Source organism: Equus quagga, chromosome 3 (genome assembly GCF_021613505.1).
Source record: "Equus quagga isolate Etosha38 chromosome 3, UCLA_HA_Equagga_1.0, whole genome shotgun sequence".
Classification (NCBI taxonomy): Eukaryota; Metazoa; Chordata; class Mammalia; order Perissodactyla; family Equidae; genus Equus; species Equus quagga.
In genome coordinates, this window is record NC_060269.1 from 154,140,600 (window position 1) to 154,163,200 (window position 22,601).

Below are 22,601 nucleotides of genomic sequence, written 5' to 3' on the forward strand. Positions count from 1 at the left end.
TTTTGATTGAGATGCTCAGTCTTATTTAGATTTTATGCGATTATTCGGAGGATTAGATTTGTTTACTATCTTGCTATTTGTTTTCTATTTATCTCAATTGTTCTTTGTTCCCCTTTTCCTCTTTTTTGCCTTCCTTTGGGCTGAGTTTTTAAATGATTCTCTTTTATCTTTTTTGATATGTTAGGTATAACTCTTTGTTATTTTAATGGTTAATTTAGGGTTTACAATATACATCTTTAATTTGTCACAGTCTATCTTCAAGTAATGTTATATCATTCCATGTATACTATAAGAACATTATAATAGTGTAGTTACATTTTTCTTCTCCTGGCCTTCATGCTATTATTGTCATATATTTTACTTTATACTTAAGTTATATATTCCACAATATATTTTATTATTTTTGCTGAAATAGTCCATAATCTTCTAAATAGATTTAAATAGTAAAAAATAATTCTTGGATATTTATTCATGTAGTTACCATTTCCCGTGTTCTTCATTTCCTTGTGTACATCCAGGTTTCTATTTGGTATGACTTCCTTTCTGCCTAAAGGACACCTTTTAATATGTCTTATAGTGTAGGTCTGCTGTTGATGAATTCTTCAGCTTTTGTAGGTCCAAAAATGTTTTATTTCACTTTTGTTTTTGAAAGTTACTTTTGTGAGGTATAAAATTCTTGGTTGAAAATTTTTTTTCAGTACTTTGAAGATGTTACTTTTCTCTCTTCTCACATTGTTTCTGATTTAAAAAAATCTACTATCATCAATGCCTTTGTTTCTCTATACATGTGTCCTTTTTTTCTGGCTGTTTTTAGCTTTTTCTCTTAATAACCAGTTTTGAGAAATTTGATTATAATGTACCTTGGTATAATTTTTTTATGTTTCTGTGTTTGGGGTTCATTGAGTTTCTTGGATCTGTGGGTTTGTAGTTTTAATCAAATTTGGAAAATTATTGGCAATTTGTTCACATACTTTTTATGTTCCTCCTTCTCTCTCCTCTCTTTTGGGGACTCCACTTATGATTATATACATTAAGTCACTTGAATTTTTCCCACAGCTCACTGAAACTCATTTTTCTTCTTTTCCTCCGATTTTTTTTCCTGTTTCAACTTGGATAGTTTTTATTACTATGTCCTGGTAGTTCATTAATCTTTTCTTTTGTCAGGTAAAATCTGTTCTTAATCTCACTGAGTATATTTTTCATATTAAACTTTATAGTTTTCATTTCTAGAAATTCAATTTGGATCTTTTTTATGTCATCCATGTCTCTACTTAATTTTTTTCAACATATTAGATACAGTTATAATCATTGTATGTCTTTGTCTATAATTTCAACATCTGTGTCCATTATAGATTAGTTTCAGTAGATGATTATTCTCACTATGAGTCCATTTCCTGCTTCTTTGTATGCCTAGGAACCTTTTTTGGATGGCAGACATTGTGGACTTTGCATTGCTGAGTGATGGGACTTTTTGCATTCCTATGGATATTCCTGAGCTTTGCCCTGGGGCACCTTAAGTTACTTGGAAATAGTTTGTTCCTTTCTGGTCTTGTTTTTATGATGTGTTAGGCAGGTGCAAAGAGGTGCTTCATCTAAGACTAATTATTCCCCACTCCTGAGGAAAGACCTTCCCGAGTACTGTACCTAATGTTCTATGAACTAGGAGTTTTCTAAGAATGACTGGTGGGCGCAGGAACTCTTGCTGGCCCTGTGTGAGTGTCATACACTGTTTTCTGATCACTTTGGATGACTTTTCCCCAGCCTTTGGTAGTTTCCTCACATGCATGCACTGATCGGTTCTCTGCCAGATACTCAACTCTCTGCTGGGCTCAAGAAAAGTGATGCTTTTATAGATTATCTGTCTTTTCCTCATTGTTAGGGTGGGAGCACTTTCTTTTCAACTGTTCATATCCCAGTGGAAGTAGAAGCTCTCATCTAATAATTTTTAATCATCTAAACGCCTGTATTCTTTTTGTTCTCTTAGCGTGAGTAGTTCATTCATCAATATTTGCTTTATCAGAACCTCAGTCTAGTGTCCCTCCTAGATAGCCCCTGTACTTCTCCTAGCATGATGCTTGTTACACTGTGTTTTAACTGCCCGTTTATTTCTGCTTGCCTCACTGGATTGTAAATTTGATGAGAACAGGGACCTTTTCTTCTTGCTTTATTGACATATCCTGAGGCCTGGCTCTGTGCCTGGAACATGGTAGATACCGAGTGTTTATTGAATGAAAAACTCCATGTGTGATCCACTCTTGAGTCATCTTAGAATATCTCAAAGTCATATGGTTTGGGATCATCATCAAGATGACAATGTGTTGACAGTGTGGGCCAAGCTTCTTTTCCATGATGGACTGTCACACTCTTCACCCTGGGCATGAATTGGTCATGAGGTCTTTTGTTTGTCTAAATTCTCCTCTTCTCCCGACTCAGATACTTTAGGGTTCCTGCCTGTCAATCCCTGTTTTGTATGTTCCCTCTTAGAACTATCATATTTTTCACAAACGCCTTCTCCTGGTAAGATGTTGAGGACCTTTGTTCATATTGCACTTGCCAGGAGACACATTCTTACCATTTCTTCATCATCTAATAATACCTCTTTATCCAGTGTAGCTTTAGATGTCCCTTCTAATGTTTCTACATTAACAGGGCTAGTTTTTGTCAATGTCCTCATTTCACTGCAATCCGCTCATGATACTGGCTCAGAATTTGTCAAAATTTTGTAATTCAAAATATCTTACCTTTCACATTGTATTTTTATGAATTCTTTAGTATCCTGAGTCTTCGTTCTTCTCCTAGGTTAGTATTTTAAATTTTTTAAAAATGTTACCATTTAAACTGTGTTGATTGGAAATGTTAAAATCTAGGCATTATTTAGCTGGATTTTTGCTTTGGTTCCTTTGTGAGTCTTTTTTCCCCTTAGCTTTCTTTATTTTTCTAACTATATGTCCAATATTTTGTTAGCATGTTTGTACTGGCTTTTTAGTATCTGAGTTGGAGCCAAATTAAGATTTTGTTGTATTACAGTTAATGCTGTGATGTAATTTATGATTCCTTGACCCCTCATGCTTTCCCTTGCCTTCAAGCCATTTCTCTTATCACTTCTGTTTAAATACTTTTTCTGCCCCTAGATCCCCAAACATATTGTCCTCCAGCCCAGCCTTCTTTGTCCGGTTACTGCCTGTTAGTTCTTCTGGTTTCAACTCAGGGGACATGTCCATCAGGAAGCCATGTTTGACACTCCCACCCCATCGTCCCACTCCCAAACCTCAGATACATGCCCCTTCTCCTGTGAAAAAGGTATGGAACCTAATATGAACATCTGTGTGTCCATTATCCACTGAAGAGCTTTAGCATTACCTGGGTACATTTAAAGCCCCTGTTTATCCTTCCCCAGGTGTGTTCTTCTCAAGTTGGTTCCCCTTTCTATCTCAAATTTAGTGTTTATCATCCCATTTTAATGCCTTAACTATATATTTCCTTAAATAATAGATTTTCAAAAGTATTTTTAAACTTCATATAAATGATGTCATATTGTACTTATCTTTATACAGCTTGCTCTTTTCATTCGAAATTATGTTTTTAAGATTTATCCATGTTGACAGAAACAACTTTGGTTCATTTATCTTGATACAGTATTTCATTGTATAAATATACTAGATATTTTCCAGTTTTTTACTATTAGAAACAATGCTCCAAGAAAAAAATAATGCTGTGCTGAATATTCTTGAACATGTACAAGGGTGTCTCTAGCATATCACCAGTATTGCCTGGCCACAGGGCATAGTGGTGTTCAGCTTTCTTGGTGTCACAAAGTACTCTCCAAAGAGGTGGACCAGCTTACACTCTTGCCTGCACCAGGTGGGAGATCTCATTGCTCTACATATTCTCTCGCTCTTGGTGTTTCCAGACTTCTTACTTTTTGCCAGTCTGATGAGTGTAGGTTAGTATCTTATTGTGGTTTAATTTGCATTTCTTTAATTACTAATGAGGATAAGTATATTTTCATCTTTATTGGTTGTTTGGGTTTCTTCAGTGTTGCCTGTTTATCTCCTTTGCCCATTTTCAATTTTTCTTGTTAATTTGTAAAAGTTCTTTGTATATTGTGGATGCTAGTCTTTTGTTCACTTATATAAATATCTTCTCCCAGTCTATTTTTGATTTGAGGGTTTTTTTTTCACGTTGTAGTCTATGTCTTTCAGTTACAGATGTTTTCTATTTTAATATCGTCAAATTTGTAGTCTGTTCTTTACAGTTTGTGCTTTTTTGTGTCTTGTTGAAGGAATCCTTCCTTACATGGAAATCATAAAAATTCTCTAATTCTCTTAATAGTTTTAGAGTTTTGCTTTTTACATTGATTCTGTAGTCCCCCTGGAATTTCCTTTTACATAGCTGTAAGGTAGAGATCCAATTGTTTTTCCATTTTTGGATAACTGCTTCTTATAACCACTGTTATTGTAATAACAAAATAATTTGTAATGCCTCTCTCATATATGAGTTTTGATAAATGCATGGGTCTGTTTCTAGGCTCTGAGTTCTGTGCCCTATTTGTCTATTCTCACGTGATCTTAACTTGGATAGTTTCATTATAGATGTGCATTCCCAGAGCACCCACTACTTAACTGATCACATAACTTATTCCCTTGCTCCAGCACTTGCCTCCCTTCTACTGCAGGCTTCTTGAGTCTTTCCAACGTTTCATCTCAGAAATGAGCACAGTGCCTATCGTATGATACGTAGTCACTAAATGTTCTTGAAGGAATGAATAAAATCAGGGACTTAAATCTTATTATCAAGTGCTAAATATAGTTAATGTATTATTGGGGGAAAACATTTTAGGGAAAGATAAATAGCATTAATTCTTACAACTTGTATTCATTAGGTAAAGGAAATTCCTCCAGTAGTTTATATTTATATAAATATTTATTATTTGGAGGTTGTGTGTGTGAGAAACTAGCATTTTTCATAATAGCTAACATATGGTAGGACTTTGATGAGCACAATGAATGAATTCTTCTACTTAAGGGAGTCTTTTTAAGAATATTTTTAACAGTGAATATATATTTAAAGGAGACTTTTTTATAATTTTGAGAAAAATTGTTATTTTTTCAAAAGGATATATTTAAAATATGTGGTATTTTGAAAAAAGAGATTGAATTCCCCATGGGCAATTTACCACCACCTGAAGTTCTTAGGTGTGAGTGGCAGTTTAGTTTGAAGGACACCTGGGTTGTTTCTGGTTTTTGGGGGTACACATAGCGCGGCTGTAAACATTCACGCATGGGTCTTAGTGTGAGCTTAAGTCTGCATTTCTCTGGAATAAGCACCTAGCGGTGCAATTGCTGGACCATACTTGTAAAAATATATGCTGAAGTCCATGTGCTAATATTTTAAAAGGAGTTTTGTATGTATATTCGTGAAGGATATTGATCTGTTTTTATCTGGCTTTGGTATCAGGATAATACCAGTTTCATGAAATGGGAAACGTTCCTTTCTCTTGCATTTGCTGGAAGATATGGTGTGGAATTCGTGTCAAATCTTTAAATATTTGGTAGAACTTGCTAATAAAATCATCTGGACCTGGAGATTTTATTTTGGAGAGTTTTTAAATTATTAGTTCAATTTCCTTAATAGTTATAGGGTTATTCATATTATCTGTTTCATATTGGGTGAATTTTGGTTGTTTGTACTTTTTGAGAAATTGGTCCGTTTTGTCTGAGTTGTGAAATTTATGTGTATATAGTTGTCCATAACTTTCCCTTTTCCTATTGATGACTGCAAGGTCTGAGGTGATGTTTCTATTTCATTCCTGATATTGGTAATTTATGTCTTCTTTTTTCTTTGTCATTCTAGCTAGAGTTTTGTCAATGTTTTTGATATTTTCAATGAACAAGCTATTTGTTTCATTGATTTTTCTCTGTATCCAATTTTATTGATTTCTGTTCTTTATTTCTTTTCTTTTGTTTGACTTGAGTTTATTTTCTTTTTCTAGGTTCTTGAGGTGTAAGCTTAGATTATTGCTTTGAAACTTTTACTTTTTTGTCATGTATGCATTTTTTTTAAAGATTGGCAACTGAGCTAACAACTGTTGCCAATCTTCTTCTTTTTTTTTTTCTACTTTTCCTCCCCAAAATCCCCCCAGTTCATAGTTGTGTTTTTAGTTGTGAGTCCTTCTAGTTGTGGCATGTGGGATGCCACCTCAGCGTGGCCTGACGAGCAGTGCTGTGTCCTCCCAGGATTTGAACCAGCAACCCTGGGCCACCGAAGTGGAGCACATGAGCTTAACCACTTGGCCATGGGGCTGGCCCCATAATGTGTGCGTTTTTAATGCTATAAAATTTCTCTCTCAGCACTGCTCTAGCTGTGTCCTACCAATTTTGGATATGTTGTATTTCGTCAAAGAAAAATTGCATGAGACAGAAGGTAAACAGGCAAGGAAGAGTTTATTCAAGACTATTGCAATAGGGGAGAGAGATTAAACTCAACTCCGAACACAGCAAGGGCAACCAGGATAATAGCCATGGGAGGGGAGGTCAGTGGATGGAAAATTACTAAGAAGCACTTGGCAAGATATGAAGGGTGGGGGAATTCTTGCTAAACTGCTTACTAAACTTGTTAAATTCAGCCACAGTTTTTTCTGTGGTATTTGACTGGAGTAATACGGTTATTGTCTAAAGTTTTCTGTCTTGCTAGGCTGTTCTTTTCCTGTCCTTTGGTTAGAGAGAGCAGACATTTGTTGGGGCTTTTTTTGTCAGTGGCTGCTGGCATTTCTAGGTTGCTGTCTTCTCCAGAACCCAGTCTGGGACATATGAGGCAAAAAGAAGCCCTGGGACCTCACTTTTACGTCATTCTTTGGGTCCTGTGGTCCCTAGGCAGTCTGCCTTATTCTCTCCACCTTCAGAGTCACCTTATGTTTGTTTTATATATAATGTCTAGGGTTTCTAGATGTACCTAGTGGGAGGAACAAGGAGAATATGTCTATGCCACATTCCCAGAAGCAGTAGTCTCCCTAACGGCAGCTTTAATTGAACAAAATACTTGGTATCACAGGATAGTTTCCAAACACCATCTAACATGTATTTAATTCCCAGCATCTAACATATATTTAATTCCCAGCACCTCTTGCTGCTTTGAAACTGCTCACCCATTGGGGCTGAGGCCTTGGTTTCTTCGGAGGAAGAGGGGGATACAGCTGGGAATAAAGAAGTCCATGCCCAGCTCTGGCTTTCAACATAGAACTTATGGAAGAGCAGAGCAGAAACAAGAAAAGTATCAGAAGTGAACATGAAAAAGTGTTTGAGGTTTTTTTTTAATTTTTGAATTTCCTCCACTGTGCCTGAGTGGAGGGGGAGTGACTGAGAGGAGAGAAAGGTCGGGCTTTGAGGTCTGTGCATCCTACACTGAGCGCTTTTCCCCAAGAGTCTAAACTAGGTGATTAAAATGCCACTGATCCAAGTATTCGTTCAAATACTTTCGGCAGCAAATAACAGAAGATCAAACTCAAACTGATCTAAACGATTAGGATATTTCTCAGCTTACCTGACTTAGAAGTCCAAGGAAGGGCTAGCTTCAGGCAGGTTTGATCTGGCGGCCTAAGTTAGATGGGCAGGCTCAGCTTCTGTCCCTTGTTTCTCAGCCTCTCTTCCTCAGCATCCCAGCAGGTCTTGGGATACCTGCTTTGTTTCTCTCCAGTAGGGATGAACAGTGTCTCTCCATGTAGCTTCCGTGGAAGTATGACGAAGCGTCTTCTACAGACGCCTTCAGGGAGCATCTCCTTCATCTCTGTCTGGAACAGCCACAGGCCATCCTTGAACTGGTCTCTGTGGCTAAAAGATGGGTTCTGCTGGGTGGCTTAATGGGGGTGCCCTTAATGAAAATCTGAGGGCCATTTTCTAAAGAAAAAGGAGAAGAGAATGCTGTATGATCCAAAACAACCAGTATCTTCCACAAGTGGCAAGAGTATGGTTTTTTCCCCCTGCTATCAACAGAAATAAATTGCAAATTTTAATTTGTAATTTAATTATTCATAATTATTTGTAATTTAATTACAAATAAGTTACAAATTTTAAACCTACTACATAAGATTAAGTTTAATTTAACCAATATCCCTTTGAATGCACTAAAAAAAAGGTAAGGGCTATTTATCACTTATCTTTGTAGTTTTAACAGCAAATGTTCTATTCTGTCTTCCAATGCACCAGCCATTCTTCAGTTGTTATTCAGTAAAGAGTCTTAGGAATTTTGTCTTTGGGCTCAGGCTCTACTACCAAATAAAGAGGCCTTGCTTTCCTGATATAATTTTTAAGCTCTATTTTCATCCGTACCTGCGTGTTATAGTAGCTAATTTGAAATAATTCTAATCAAGGTGTTTACCTTGTTAGCATGTGATTCTTCTGCTTTGCTGATAAATATCCATCCCACGTAATATCATTTCAATATCTATGAAAATATTTATTAGCAATAATTTAATAAATCGGCTAATTATTGCTAAATCTACACCGCTATTTGAAACCCAAATGAGATTTTTAAAATCTTTATATGATGTTAATTTGGCATTTAATATTTTCCTATTTCTATTTAGAGTGAAATGAGCAGTCCCCTCTTTCTCCATGGGTCACTTCACAGTGAGAGTGGAGCATTGTAGTACTTTCCGTGCATCTCTTTTTCATTGGGATCAGCAATTAGAGTATACTAAGAGCAGGTACCACTGTGTGCAGTGCATGCTGCTATTTTTTATTTTATTCAATTTCATCTTTTAAAGCACTGATCGCGACCTACTAAAGAATCTTGACTAGCAGCTAAACGGACTGTCAAAGCCAAAGAGTGGGCAAGGAGAGGAGCCTTTTCTCTGGAGTCACACTGCCCTTGGCCCCACTCGAGCCCAGGCTCCCTTCCTTGGCAGAGGCTCATGTGCTCTCTGGTGGCCTGTTTGCTCTGCTCCGCCATCTCCACTCTGCTCACGTGGTCAACCTGCTGATGGGGCCAGGGCTGCTGCCGCCAGACTGTTTCTGCCGTTCCTCCTGGCCCTGCATGGTGCTCCTCGTGTCCCCATCTCCCTCTCCTCTCTGTTGGGTCGGCCACCCTGGGGGACTTGTTCCCCTTCCCTTGCTCCCTCTTTCTTGCTGCTCTCTCTGTGCAGTGGGGGGTTCCCCTCCTCCCTCCTCTGAGCCCACTGCACACGCTCCTCCGCCACCAGCAGCTTTAGCCCCCACTTACATCCTCCTGGTCCTCAAATCTCTCTCTTCATTCAGCTTTCCTTCAGGCCTCCCACAAACAAAAAATATTATGTCACAGTGATTTCACCGTTTTATGCCAAATCTTTCTCAGTTTCCCTGGTCACTTAGGTGGGAACCCTGCCGTATCTAGCTGGTCATTGAGTCCTGTGGGATCTGCCTCCTGCTCTCCTCTGCTCTTCACTGCCCTTCTCATCCCACTTGCCTTGGCCTTCTTTGCCTCCCACTCCCAGGTTTCCACTCTCCAGTCAGTCCACCAGTGTCCTGTCCAGCAGCTAGGAAACCTCAGATGCCGGCCTGATGCTGTAGCCCCTTCTTAAAGTCTCCAGGGACTCTTTACTTAGCACCAAGGGCTCCTGATAGTCTGACCCTTGCCTCCTTCTCCAACCCCACTTCCTACCAGTCCCTTCATTCATTCACTCATTTACTCAACAGACGTTTATTGAGCACTTCCTGTGTGCCAGGCTGTTCAAGGTGCTTGTGCTGAATGGGTCAAAACTTCTGCCCTCACGGAGTCTTGGGGGCTAGAGGGCATGAGACAGACAACAGACATTCTAAATAAGTCATTGATATGGAAGATGATGAAAGGTTGTGGAAACTATAGAGTCAGGGGAAAGAAGGCAATGTTCATGAGGGGAGTCAGGGGCTGATCAAGGAGGTGACCAAATGAAAGCTTTCGGGAGGTAAAGGAACAGGCACGCGGATGTACGGCAGAGGAGCATTCCGGGAGAGGTCACTGGGTGCACGCCATCTGAGCTGATCACAGGGCCCCCAGCACCACGCAGGTCAGGGCACGCCCCTGGGGCTTCAGATCAGGTCAAGGAGGGGAGCACCAGCCCAGCCTGACTACTGTCGTCTGGAGTGTGTCCATGGGGCCCTTCCTCAGTTCTCTGTCTTAATTGTCCTTTCTATGATTGTGTTGCCATGATTTTTACTTGTTTTATTTTCCCCTGTATTCTTAAAAAAGTGACTTCAGGAAATATCTGACAGAACTCTGGAGGCAACAGAGCCCTCGTTTTAGGCAGACCTGAGTTCAAATCCCAGCTCAATTACTAGCTGTGTGACTCTAGCAAGTTATTTAATTTCTGGAGAGCTCAATTTTCTCATCCATGAAATGATAAAAATAATGCCTTTTTTGTTAGATTACTGTGAAAATTATTTCTTTCTCATTTCACTTATTCAACTAATATTCGTTGATCACTCCTGTGTGCTAGGGTCATAGGTACTGAGGACACAGGGGTGACACCACAGGCATGACCTCGGGGGGCATTCTGGTAGAGCGGAGTTTGTTCATTGACTCCTCACAGCCTAGCACCTCCCGCGGTACTCGGAAGATGCTGCTGCTACTGTCACATAGAGATCAAGACAAAGGGAAGCCAGCGTGCCTCGGGGTCAGCTGTGACCCTTGTTGTGATTATCACTCCCATTCGTTGTCACTCCAGAGGTTCCAAGGACATATTGAGAAAGACAGGGCTGCCATCTCTGTTACTGTATCTCTGCTGCCTTCTTGGGGTTTCACCTTCAGTTTGGAAACTTCGGTCAAACTGAAGATTACTGATTTCTGGACTGACAGTGGTACCCAGACACTCACAGTGCCTGAGTAGAAAGGCGATGGGATGACCTCCCTCATGGGTGCAGCTTCCTTCCCACACAGTTAAAACTATTCCCTACTTGGCATTTTTATTTACAACTACTGACATTTTAACAAAGGCAAAATTCTAGACTTAAAACATCATCTCTGCATCTTACCTTTTGCTGAATGTGAAATAAAGGCTGTTAACGTTGAATTTTTCTAGATCAGTTCTCTTATTTTTTTTAAACACACCAAAGTTCACCATGAAACAAATGCTAGGATTGTGCCCAGTTTTTATTACTGGCACTTTTTCTCTCCAGCCACTAATGGGAGCCTTGGGCTGCCCAGAGCAATTGAGGGAGGCTGAGAGAAGGGACACGGGTTCAGAGCACAGAGCATTTCCTGCAGTGGCTCTCCATGTCCTGCAGAAACTGGTAGGTTTATTTACACAAGAAACTTGGAAGTGGTTTTCATACACTGTGATGTGCACATTAGCAGCATAAAAATTTATACCTAGAGGAGAATAAAGTTGCCCCAATTTGCTTTTAATTTCCATAGTTTGAGGAACTTTTACAACAATCCTTCTGATGTATGATCTCATCATTGTGTGCTCACTCTGCGTTCTGCTCTAGAGTGTTAAAGAGGTTCATGGACATGGTCCAGCCCCCTGCACGTTGGGTGGATCCAGGAGATTAAACTTTTCACTGAGTGGTCAGCGTGGGGAGACTTGCTGATGTCATGTAAATAATGATTGACTCCAACAAATTAAGTATTCTGACCCTCCTGCTTTCACACACAGAAACATTTAGATGTTACCTTTCGATGTCAGTGTGGATGCCAACTCCTTGCCTGAGGAGATTAATGGGGAGTCCCACCCCTCTTGGCAACATGATATCTGCAAATAGTTATTTCTTTCTTCTTCTTCCTCAGAAAGGCACAGTTCCTCCTGTGTATTAATATCTGGTTTTGGTCTTTGACAGCATCCATTAGAGTGATGTCTCTCTTGGATGCTATCATGGGCATGTGACAACTATGCTTCCATCTATGCCCCCAGTGTGCTGGGTGCTGCCCCCAGGCTTTGTCCATGTTCAGACTGTCGCCTAGTGGAACCCAGCTCCTTCCCAGTTTTAGACTCTTGTTAGTTGTCTTATCCCCACTGTAGTCACTTTGATCACCCTTGGTGTTTGGTAACTCACATGCATGTACATTCATTGCTCACCTCAACAGACAAATGTGTGAGCACTAATTTGTGCACGAGGCTGTAGGGACAGCACTTTGTCTGATTGCTGTTTTTGTCATAGAGGCCAGTGCAGAAGCTCTGCTGCATTTCCTGTGTACGTTTGTGAACATGAACCCAGGTACGTGAGCAGACGTCTGCAGACCTGGCTGGTACACAGTGCAGCAGAGCATGAGGAAAGGCATTAGCCATGGAAAGCTTGGCATAGGCTGACACCCTCCTCTATAAAGGGCTTGCTGGGGCAGACCCCAAAGGACAGTTAGGAAAGAAGATGTGTGTGCTTCTGTGACTGCTTCCTGTCTCCTCCTTTCCTGGAAATTTATCGTGGCTGATTTCCCTCAGCTCGCTCCTCAGGTACTGAAGCACTCTGTCCTTCCCTCAGAGCTCCCATGGAGATTTTCCTGTGGCTTTCTTTCAGTATTGTTCATTTGACCCTTGTGTTGTGTTATTTATGTGTGTGAGTCTCCCAAACTAGATGATAACTCTGGGAAATGTCTGAGTTCATTTTGTATTGCTATCCCTCTCAGGACTTCATATCACATTCTTTAAGTGTAGTGGTACATAAGAAATATTGGATGGATGGACGCAGCAGGATACAGAAATCAGAATTAAGTTAAAAATGGCAATTTATATATTATGTGTATTCAAGTTTTGATTATTGATATGCTATCAGTGCCCCTATGCCTCACTCATTCAGCAAACACACATTTGTTAAGCACTTTGTTTGTGCTGGCGCTGCTGGAAGTAGAGACCCAGAACCCCAGTTATACAATGTTGTGATCTGATTTTGACCAAGAGACTTGGAGGATGCTATCTGGAGCATCATGAGAGGCAACTCATGATTTCAAAAAAATGAAAAGACTACCTACTGAATGAGAGAAAATGTTTGCAAATCGTGTATCTGTTAAGGTGTCTGTACAAAAAATATATAAAGAATTCATACAACTCAGTAACAAAAAATAAACATCCAATTTAAAAAATGGGCAGATCTGAATAGACATATTTCCAAAGAAGACATATAGATTGCTAACAGGCACGTGAACATCACTCATCATCAAGGTAATGCATATCAAAACCACAATGAGATATTACCTCCTACCCATTAGAATGGACATCATCAAAAAGACAAGAAATAACACGTGTTGGTGAGGATGTCAAGAAAATGGAACCCTTGTGTACTGTTGGTGGGAATGTAAATTGGTGAAGCCACTATGGAAAACAGTATGGAGGATCCTCAAAAAATTAAAAGTAGAACTACCATATGACCCAGCAATTCCACTTCTGGGTATTTATCCAAAGAAAATGAAAACACTAATTCAAAAAGATATATGCATGAACCACCATGTTCATTTCAGCATTATTTACAATCGCCAAGACATGGAAACAACTTAAATGCTCATCTATGGATAAATGAATAAAGAAAATGTGGTGTGTGTATATATACATATATATAATGGAATATTATTCAGCCATAAAAAGAATGAAATCTTGCCATTTGCGACAACATAGATGGACCTTGAAGGCATTATGCTAAGTGAAATAAGTCAGAAGAGGATAAATACTGTATTATCTCACTTATAAATCAATACGGAATCTAAAACAAACAAAAAACAAAACTGAGCTCATGGATATAGAGAACAGATTGATGGTTGCCTGAGGCAGGGTGTGGGCAAAATGGGTGAAGGCGGTCAAAAGGTGCAAATTTCTAGTTATAAGAAGAGTATGTCATTGGGATGTAATGTACAGTATGGTGACTATAGTTAATAATGCTATATTACATAAGTAGCTAGAAGAGTGGATCCTGAAATTTCTCATCACAAGAAAAAAAATTTGTGATTATGTATGGTGACAGATGTTAACTGGATTTATTGCGATAATTTTGCAATATATGCAAATATCAAATCATTACATTGTACACCTGGAACTAATATAATATAATGTCAATTATACTTCAATTTTTAAAAAAAGGAGGAAAAGGGGAGCCAGATCACCAAAGAGGGCCAGATAGCATGCTCTCTTGGAGAAACTGCAAGTAGCTCAGTTTGGCTGGTGTTTGTCTGTGGGGCAGTGGTGAGAGACGCAGTTGCAAATGGCGATCAAGATCAAATCATAAGGACATGAACTCTATCCCCAGGATAATGGAAAACTACTGAAATATTTGAAACCAAGGAGTGAAAAGATCAGTTTTGTGTTTTTGAAATCTTACCCTGGTGGTAACCCTGTTCCTAGCCTGGGTGACATCTGCTCAGAGAGGTGCTCTTTGATTCACCCTCCCCATTCAAAATTATAGCACCCTGTTATTGTCTTGCATGATTACAATTTGTAACGATGCATACTTCTCTCTTTTTTCTCTCTAAAGTGTATGCCCCTCAGAACAGGACCCATGTCTGTCTTGTTTCATTTATTCTTTGCCTCTTTCCACTAGAATGGAAGCCCCATGGGGGCAGGAACTCTGCCTGCCCTGTTCACCACTTGTTTTCCCAGCTCCTAGAAGAATGTCTGGAATAAATTGGGTAGCCAATAAACAGTAGTTGACAGAGTGAATGATACAGTTGCTTCACTCATGGTTGGGAGAATGTTGTTAGAACCCAGGTAAGATGAGACAGGACACGGGCAGTGGAAAGGATGCAGAGAGCATAAACAGGAAGGCATCCAGGCGGTAAAGCAGATACAGGCTGTATGGAGGGGAAAGGACCAGAAGAGTCTAGTGACACGCCTCTTTGGACTTGTGAAACTATCTGGAATGGAGGCACCATATGTTAGTTGGTTTGTTTAATCTAGGGGGAACAGATAGCCCATAACCATGTAAATACATAACAAATTTCCATTGTAGTAAGTGCCAAGGGAAAAATAAACAGGGAAAATAGGAATAAAGAGTTAAGGGGGTGGGGGTGCTACTTTGGCTTAGATGTTCTAGGAGGGCTTCACTGAGCAGATGACATTTGAGCTGTGGCTTCAAAATTGAGAAGGAGCTGGGCTTGCTAAGGTCTGGGGGAAAGTAATGTTCCAGAGAAAGACCAAAAGTCAAAGGCTCCAAGTCAGGAACAGCTCTGGACGACTACACGCCTTGAGATGCTAAAAGGTGTTCTGTAGAAAAGGGTTCCTTAGCTAACTAAATTTGAGATACGCCGCAGGCCAAATTCTACAGGGTTTTCCCTCACAGCCTAGTGAGCTATTACCTGTAGGGAATTTGCAAGTCCTGAGTTGCAGGCCTGTTTTGCCTCTTGCTGGTCTGAATCCACCTTTTGCTGCTGCAAACCTCTTCTGACCTTCAAGACCCAGTTCAGGCTGCAGTCTTCTGTCCATGCCAGCAGTCTCCACCGCTGCAGCTGACATCACCTCCCCCTCCTCTGGCATTTTTGCCAGGACCTTCGGTTTTCTGTTTGGTCAATTAATATTCTCCCCACATAGTAAGCTTTCTCACAACACCACCCCTCTTTCAGTTTGCTTCTCTCACTGCATACAGAAAAATGCTTGCTGTCATAACTTCCCACCCCTTAAGTGTGGGCTGCACTTAGAAACTTGCTTTCAAAGAATACAGCATAGAAAAGGGCAAATAAAAAAATAACTTTTCAGTGGAGAACCTAGCAAGCACCACCTCAGATCAAGGTCAATATCAACAGTGATAGGTCATGTTGATAGCATGTGCCTTTGATACGATGTGATGGAAAGGGCACTTTACCTCTGTGGTCTTCTTCCCAAAACCAATAATCCCAGTCTAACCATGAGAAAAACATCAAGCAAATCTCAACTGAGGGACATTCTGCCTGACCAGTACTCCTCAAAACTGTTAAGGTCATAAAAAAGTCTGAGAAACTGCCACAGCCAAGAGGAGCCTAAGGAGACATGACAACTGAATGTAATGTGTTGTCCTGGATGGGATCTTGGAGCAGAAAAAGGACGTTAGGTAAAAGTTGGTCAATTCCAAGTAAATTATGGAGTTCAGTTAATAATAATGTGTTGATGTTGGTTTCTTAGTTGTGACAAAGGTATCATAACAATGTCAGATGCTAGCAATATGGGAAACTGGGTGAGGGGCATATGGGGACTCCATACCATCGTCCCAACCTTTCTGTAAAACTGTTCTAAAATAAAAAGGATATTTTTATTTTTAAAAAATTTAGCATAATAGAAGATTTCATAGATGTTTTTGGTGCTCTCCATCAAAATATTCTGGTCCTATTTTTAACAGCTGTTTTATTTAATTTTAATAACTTATCTCTAGGCATATTTGGGACACTTCATAAAAGCAGTTCTGATTGAAAATATTTTATTTTTTCTTGTTCAGTAATTTTATGTTCCACATCTCCAATAAGAATGCACAGCTTTTTTATCCAGCTTGTTTGAGATTGACTTAAAGGAACTACTTACTATTCCTCTTCTTTCCCTGTAACTCAACAGTAAAATATTGCTGTTCCTGGTTGAGATTCTCTGCCATAGTCAGATGCCAAAGCTCTCATTCATGCCTTGGCAACTCACCGTGGACAGAACGGCTATTGCAGGATAATAGAAAAGAAGAACCCATTTGAGATTAGTGGGAGTGCCTAGGAGTCAGGCTGATATCTGTCAGCAGTGACGGAGGGGAAAAAAAAAAAGAGCTAAAACCTTCAAGTCCCTTCTTGAGACTGCATGCTTCCATACGATCAAAGAACAAGATATACATTTTAGCTTTCCTTAAAATGTTCAAATTATAGGGGCTGGCCCTGTGGCCGAGTGGCTAAGTTTGCGTGCTCCGCTTTGGCGGCCCAGGCTTTACCCGGTTTGGATCCTGGGCACACACATAGCACCACTCATCCATCAGGCGCTGCTGAGGTGGCATCCCACATAGCAGAACCAGGAGGACCTGCAACCAGAATACCCAACTGTGTACTTGGGGGGCTTTGGGGAGAAAAAGAAAAAAAAAGAAGAAAATGAATTTTCCCTTTTAAAAAAGTTCAAATTGTAGAACATATTTAACAAAGTGTGCTATGTAAGTTAGATATTTAGTGAATTTTCTTTTTTTTCCCTTTTTCTCCCCAAAGCCCCCTGGGTACATAGTTGTGTATTTTTAGTTGTAGGTCCTTCTAGTTGTGGCATGTGGGATGCCGCCTCAGCGTGGCCTGATGAGCCATGCCATGTCCGCACCCAGGATTTGAACTGGCAAAACCCTGGGCCACTGAAGTGGAGCACAGGAACTTAACCACTCGGCCATGGGGGCCAGCCCCTAGTGAATTTTCTATTATCCTATTGTTTGTTATATTGTAAAACATAAAAATTGGCATTTAATTATCAAAAGGCTTCCTTCATATTCATCTAAAAATAATCAATTTAAACTTAACATTACTGCTTTCTCAGAACAAATAGGAAACTTATTTATCCCTCTTTCTTTTGGTAAAGCAACTTTCATTAAAACTGTTATTTTATGTGCCGTGGGAGGGAAATGATTTTAGGAATTGTGCACTTGTTTGCTGGGTGATCCTGACATCCCGCTGTGCTTACCAAGAGCTTTTAGCCGGGTACATTAGTTACGGTCTGATCTGATCCTGATTTGACATGCTACTTGATAGAGAACACATCCTATTTAATATAGCTGTAGACATTGAAATTACTCAAAGTGAATAAATTGTAGATACTCTTTATTAGGTTGAGAAAAGACTCTTTTTCCTAGTTAGTTGAGATACTTTAATACGAGTGAATGCCAGATTTTTTTGAATGCTTTTAATGTTCTATGATGATGATGATGTGTTTCTTTTTCTTTATTCTACTAATCTGATGTATCATATTAATGACTTTTGGATTTTAAACTGACCTTGCATTTCTGAGGTAAATCCCACTTGGTCATGGTATATAACCCTTTTTGTATGTTGCTAGATTTAGTTTGCTAATATTTTATTGAGGATTTTTGTGTCTGTATTTATGGAGGATATTGTATTTGATCCTGGCTTTGGTATCAGAGTAACACTGACCTCATAGAATGAGTAGGCAAGCTCCTCACTCTGCCATTCTGGGAGTACCTCTCATTGCTGAATTTTTTGAGAATTCTTTATATATTTCAAATCCAATGTGATTTGCAAAAAATTTCTCCTGGTATGAGGCTTGATTTTTCTTCCCTTAAAAGTGTCCTTCACAGACCAAAGGTTTATGCAAGTTTGATAAAGCCCAAATTTTCAATTGTTTTATTTTATGGACCTTGCTGTTTGTGTGTTTCTAACAGCTCTTTGTCTAACCCAAGACCACAAAGACTTTCTATTGAGTCTTCTTCTAAAAGTTTTAGAGTTTTACATTTTACATTTAGATCTATGATCCATAAATTATAGAATCAACTCGTTGATAGCTATGAAGAATCTTGCTGGGATTTTGATTGGTCTTGTGTTGAATTTATAGATCAATTTGGGGGTCATTGGTGAATTAATATTGAGTATTCTAATCCATGAACATGGTATGTCTTTCCATTTATTTAGAGCTTCTTTGATTTCTTTCATCAGGATTTTATAGTTTTCAGCATACAGGTTTATACCTAAATATTTTGGGGGTGTATTGTTTATTAATTTGAATGTCCAGCTGTTCATTGGTAATATGTAAACATACAATTGATTTTTGTATATTGACTTTATATCCTGGTACCTTGGTCAACTCATTCATTAGTCCTAGGAACTTTTTTGTAGTTTCCATGACATCTATGAAGATTTAGACAATCGTGTCGTTAGTCAATAATAAACATTTTATTTTTTCCTTTCCACTGTATGCTTTTTATTTCTTTTTCTTGCCTTATTGTGCTGGCTAAGACCTCCTATGTTATGTTGACTAAAAGTATTGAGAATAGACATCCTTGCCTTGTTCCTGATCATAAGGAAAGGATGAATCTTTCACTATTGAATCTTTCGCTGTTAAGGATGATGTTACATTTAGGTTTTGTCACAGATTTTCTTTATTATGTTAGAAGATTCCCTTCTATTCCTAGTTTGCTGAGAGTAGTTTTTATCATGAATGGATATTTAATTTTGTCAAATGCTTTGTCTGCACCTATTAAGATAATTACGTAATTTTTCTTCTTTAGTCTGTTACTACAGTGAATGATATTAATAGATTCTCAAAAGTCAAACTTTCCAAGGCTGGAATTTTGGGGATTAACCCCAGTTGGTCTTGATGATTGTTCTATTTCTGGATTTGATTTGCTAATATTTTATTTAGGATTTTTTGTATCTGTATTTATGAGGGATGTCGGTCTGTAGTTTTCTTTTCTTGAAATGTATGTGTCTGGTTTTGTTATTAGGATGTTACTGGCCTCATGAAATGAATTAGGAAGTATCCCCTCCTCTTGTATCTCCTGTTAGAGATCATGTAGAATCAGTACAATTAGCAAGACAGAGGTCAACACCAAGGGTAATGGAGGAGGGGGTGAACAGGGTGGAGAGACCTAAATTTTCACCTTAAAATACGTTTTGAAAGGAAAGTACAATATACAAATTTCACAGAAATCTGTATTTGGTATATTATGTAGGAATTTTAAAGTTAACTAAGTTTATAATTTCGGCTGCTGATAAAAGAATTGCTGTATGTAATTATGATAAGGCTTACATTCGCTGATTATATTTAGTGGTGCACCCACCGAAATTATGTTTCAGTATTAGACAGTTGTGTTAAGTATTTATATGCTTATGCATACATAATACATTGGCATTAGTTATTTTGTTAATGTTTAAGAAAAATTGACACATTTTTAATACCCTTAAATATACAGATTAATTTAAGAGTAGATACTATTTCAACTAAAGCTATTTTCCTCTTATTATTAGCAGAATATCCAGGGTATCTCCAAGCATCCAATTCAAATTACTAAACCTCAAAATTTTAAAGGTATTACATTTCTTTCTATTTTGCTAAAGTCTTGAGTAACATTTTAAAAAAATCTACAAGTGTTTGTACTTGCTTTTCTGTATAACTAACTGCTTTGCTTTCCTGAAGTTCTCCTTTGTATGACCAGGATTTAAATATACATTGAAAAAGAAAACACAGCTAAAGTGATATGGTGCCTCCCTTTTAGCAGTTTACATGTTAAAATAGATGATAATTATACAAGGAAAGTAGCTCTCTTCCTACCATCTCTCCCCCACCAGCTTCTCAGTAAAGAAAAAAACAAGCAGACATACAATAGAACTGACTTTTATTATAGCCTGAAAATTACTGGAAATGTTTATAAAAGCATACTAACGATCTTCTTTCTTTTAAGCTCTTCCACTGTAATGCTGATGGTTACGTTTCTAAAAAACACAAAGGTCAAATCTGAGCAAAGCAGGGTACTGTGGCCCATTCCTAGCAAACTCCTGCCCCCGTGGCTTTGGGAACTGCTGCCCCAGATGCCACAGCAAAACAAGGAAGCGTGATGAGCAGTCCTTCTTAAAATACACATAATCATGCTTAAACAGGACTCATGGAAGGTGACGATAAGGAGGTTTATCTCCTACCGCCCTTTGAAATGTGTTCAGTGGGAGAATCTTAGAGTTCGTGCTTCTCCATGGTCAGTCTTCTAATTAAGGAGGCTCGCAGAGTCTCTAGATTGCTCTTATTGGAATACGTCCAAGTGTCAATATTTCATCTGTTCTTCATTACCTATTCCAGACTGAACAGAAAATTTTAACAACAGAAAATCTAGTTTACTTCCAGTAGTAATATTATATTTTCAGATTATGTTAGTAAGAGCATTCAGAAAAATCAGAAATCTAGACTCTTTTGACTTTAGACTGATGTTAAAATAACTTTGTATGAGGAATAGCTGTGAATCAGCTCATGACCAACTCACCAGGTGCTTTTGAAATAACAATTCAGGTAAGGAAGATGACATCCTCACCATCTCCCCGAGGACCATGTTTGTCTCATCTGAAGGCCACACCTTCCTGGCAGCAGGTATGTGCAAGCTATGGTGGAGAGACGCTGTGTCATTGTAGCTCACATTACGCGTTTTGCACAGTTCAAATATTTAAAAATTTAATAATTCAAAGGTATTCACAGAACTCATTCTTTAAATCCTAAGGCAAATATTTGTATGAGGCAAAGATTTCTTATGCATAGTAAATAAGAACAGATCTGCTTCCTGGGTCTCTTACTTCACCATAGCTAGATCCCAAATATCTCTACGTGGTCCCGCTCAGTCTGCCCCTTCTTTTTCCTCTCTGTCCTCATCACCCACTGCTCTCTGTCTTGCTTGCTCTCTACAGCCATGCTGGCCACTCTGCTGTCCTCCAACACACTAGCCAGCTCCACCTCAGGCCCTGCATGGGACCGTCTTCCCCAGATATCGTCTTGCTCCCTCCTTCACCTCCTCTGTGCCTTTGCTCAAATGTGCTTTCTTGATAAGGTGTACAGTGACTACCCTATTTATGACAGCAACTTCCCTATGCACACACTCACTTCTGAACCTTCTTATCTTGATCTATCTTTTTCATTTCGTTTCTCACTGTCTAACATACCAAATAATTCATTCAAATTGTCTCCCCCTCCTAGAATGTAAGCTCTATGAAGGAAGGGATTGTTGTCTGTTCTATTGACTGCCATATCCCCAGCACACAGCTTGGCACATAGTAGGCCCTTTCTAAAATTCTGATGTATAGAATGAATGAATGAATGAATACAGCCCACCCTGGAGGCATGACCGGCCTCACAGAGGCAGAAGGGGTCTCTTGGACTTTCAGGCACAGGATGTCCAGTGGCCCTGAGGCCAAAGCACCCTGGCAGGTGGGAGGTGGGGATGCTGACCTTAATACCTCAGTAGGGAGGGAAGATTGAGTGTTGGCTAAGGGGTGGGTAGCAACAATGAGGGACATTGTTGCTAGATTCTGAATTAATGCAGAACTCTATCTAATAGACTTTTCACAGATTGAATTGCGCATTCTTGCACACTTATCTGGGGATCCAGAACTTCTGAAGTTATTCCAGGAATCTGAAAGAGATGATGTATTTTCTACCCTGACTTCACAGTGGTAAGATATATGAGTTCACAATATTATCAGATCTGCAGGAATGCTGACATGATTTTAAAAGCCTGAAGTTATTCCAAGGCTATTTTCATAAGAAAGAAATTATGTTTTTCTCTAGTAGTTAATCTTTTTGAAAAGAAGAGTAGATAACTAGGATGCCAAGAGTTTCTTAATTATGAAAGAACCAATAGCTCTTTACCACTAAAAAAGAAGTCAATTGCTAAAGAATGTAGTAGAAATATTGGAAAAATTAAAAGTGCAAGTCATGCGTTCCCTCCAGATGAGTGCCAGTGCAAAGAAGACAGAGCCCAGGGTGCTGGGTGCGTGTGCCTCGTGCTTTGCAGAGGAGAGTGAACATCCCTGCTGCTGCCGCGACCCTGTCAGGTGGGCTAGGAGCACATTGGGCTGCGAGTGACAGTCCCTGTGTGACAGTGACTTACACTCAGAGAGTTCTAGAGGCAGATGGTCTCAGGTTTTGCTGGGCAGCTCAACAATGTCAGCCCATCCTTCTTCCCGAGTCAGTATTCTTAGGATCTTGGCTTTTCTTCCTTCTGGTTGTGAAATATCTGCCACTGTCTCCACAGCAGGACAGAGAGGGCAGCTGC

The 22,601-nt window shown here is 39.3% G+C and overlaps 1 protein-coding gene across 8 annotated transcripts in view; it reads left to right on the plus strand.

Moving 5' to 3' along the window:
- POLN (DNA polymerase nu) overlaps positions 1-22,601 on the plus strand; it is a 171,590-nt gene that overhangs the window by 78,923 nt on the left and 70,066 nt on the right. For 7 of the 8 annotated variants that reach the window (XR_006888000.1, XR_006888001.1, XM_046657041.1 and 4 more), the window contains exons 17-19: positions 19,819-19,879; positions 20,849-20,926; positions 21,885-21,999. Coding sequence is in view for 6 of the 8 variants with exons in the window: in XM_046657041.1 (XP_046512997.1) it covers positions 19,819-19,879; positions 20,849-20,926; positions 21,885-21,999 (254 nt within the window). In the remaining 2 variants the exon portion in view is untranslated. The remainder of the gene's footprint in view (positions 1-19,818; positions 19,880-20,848; positions 20,927-21,884; positions 22,000-22,601) is intronic. The other variant, XM_046657042.1, reaches the window with a different exon arrangement.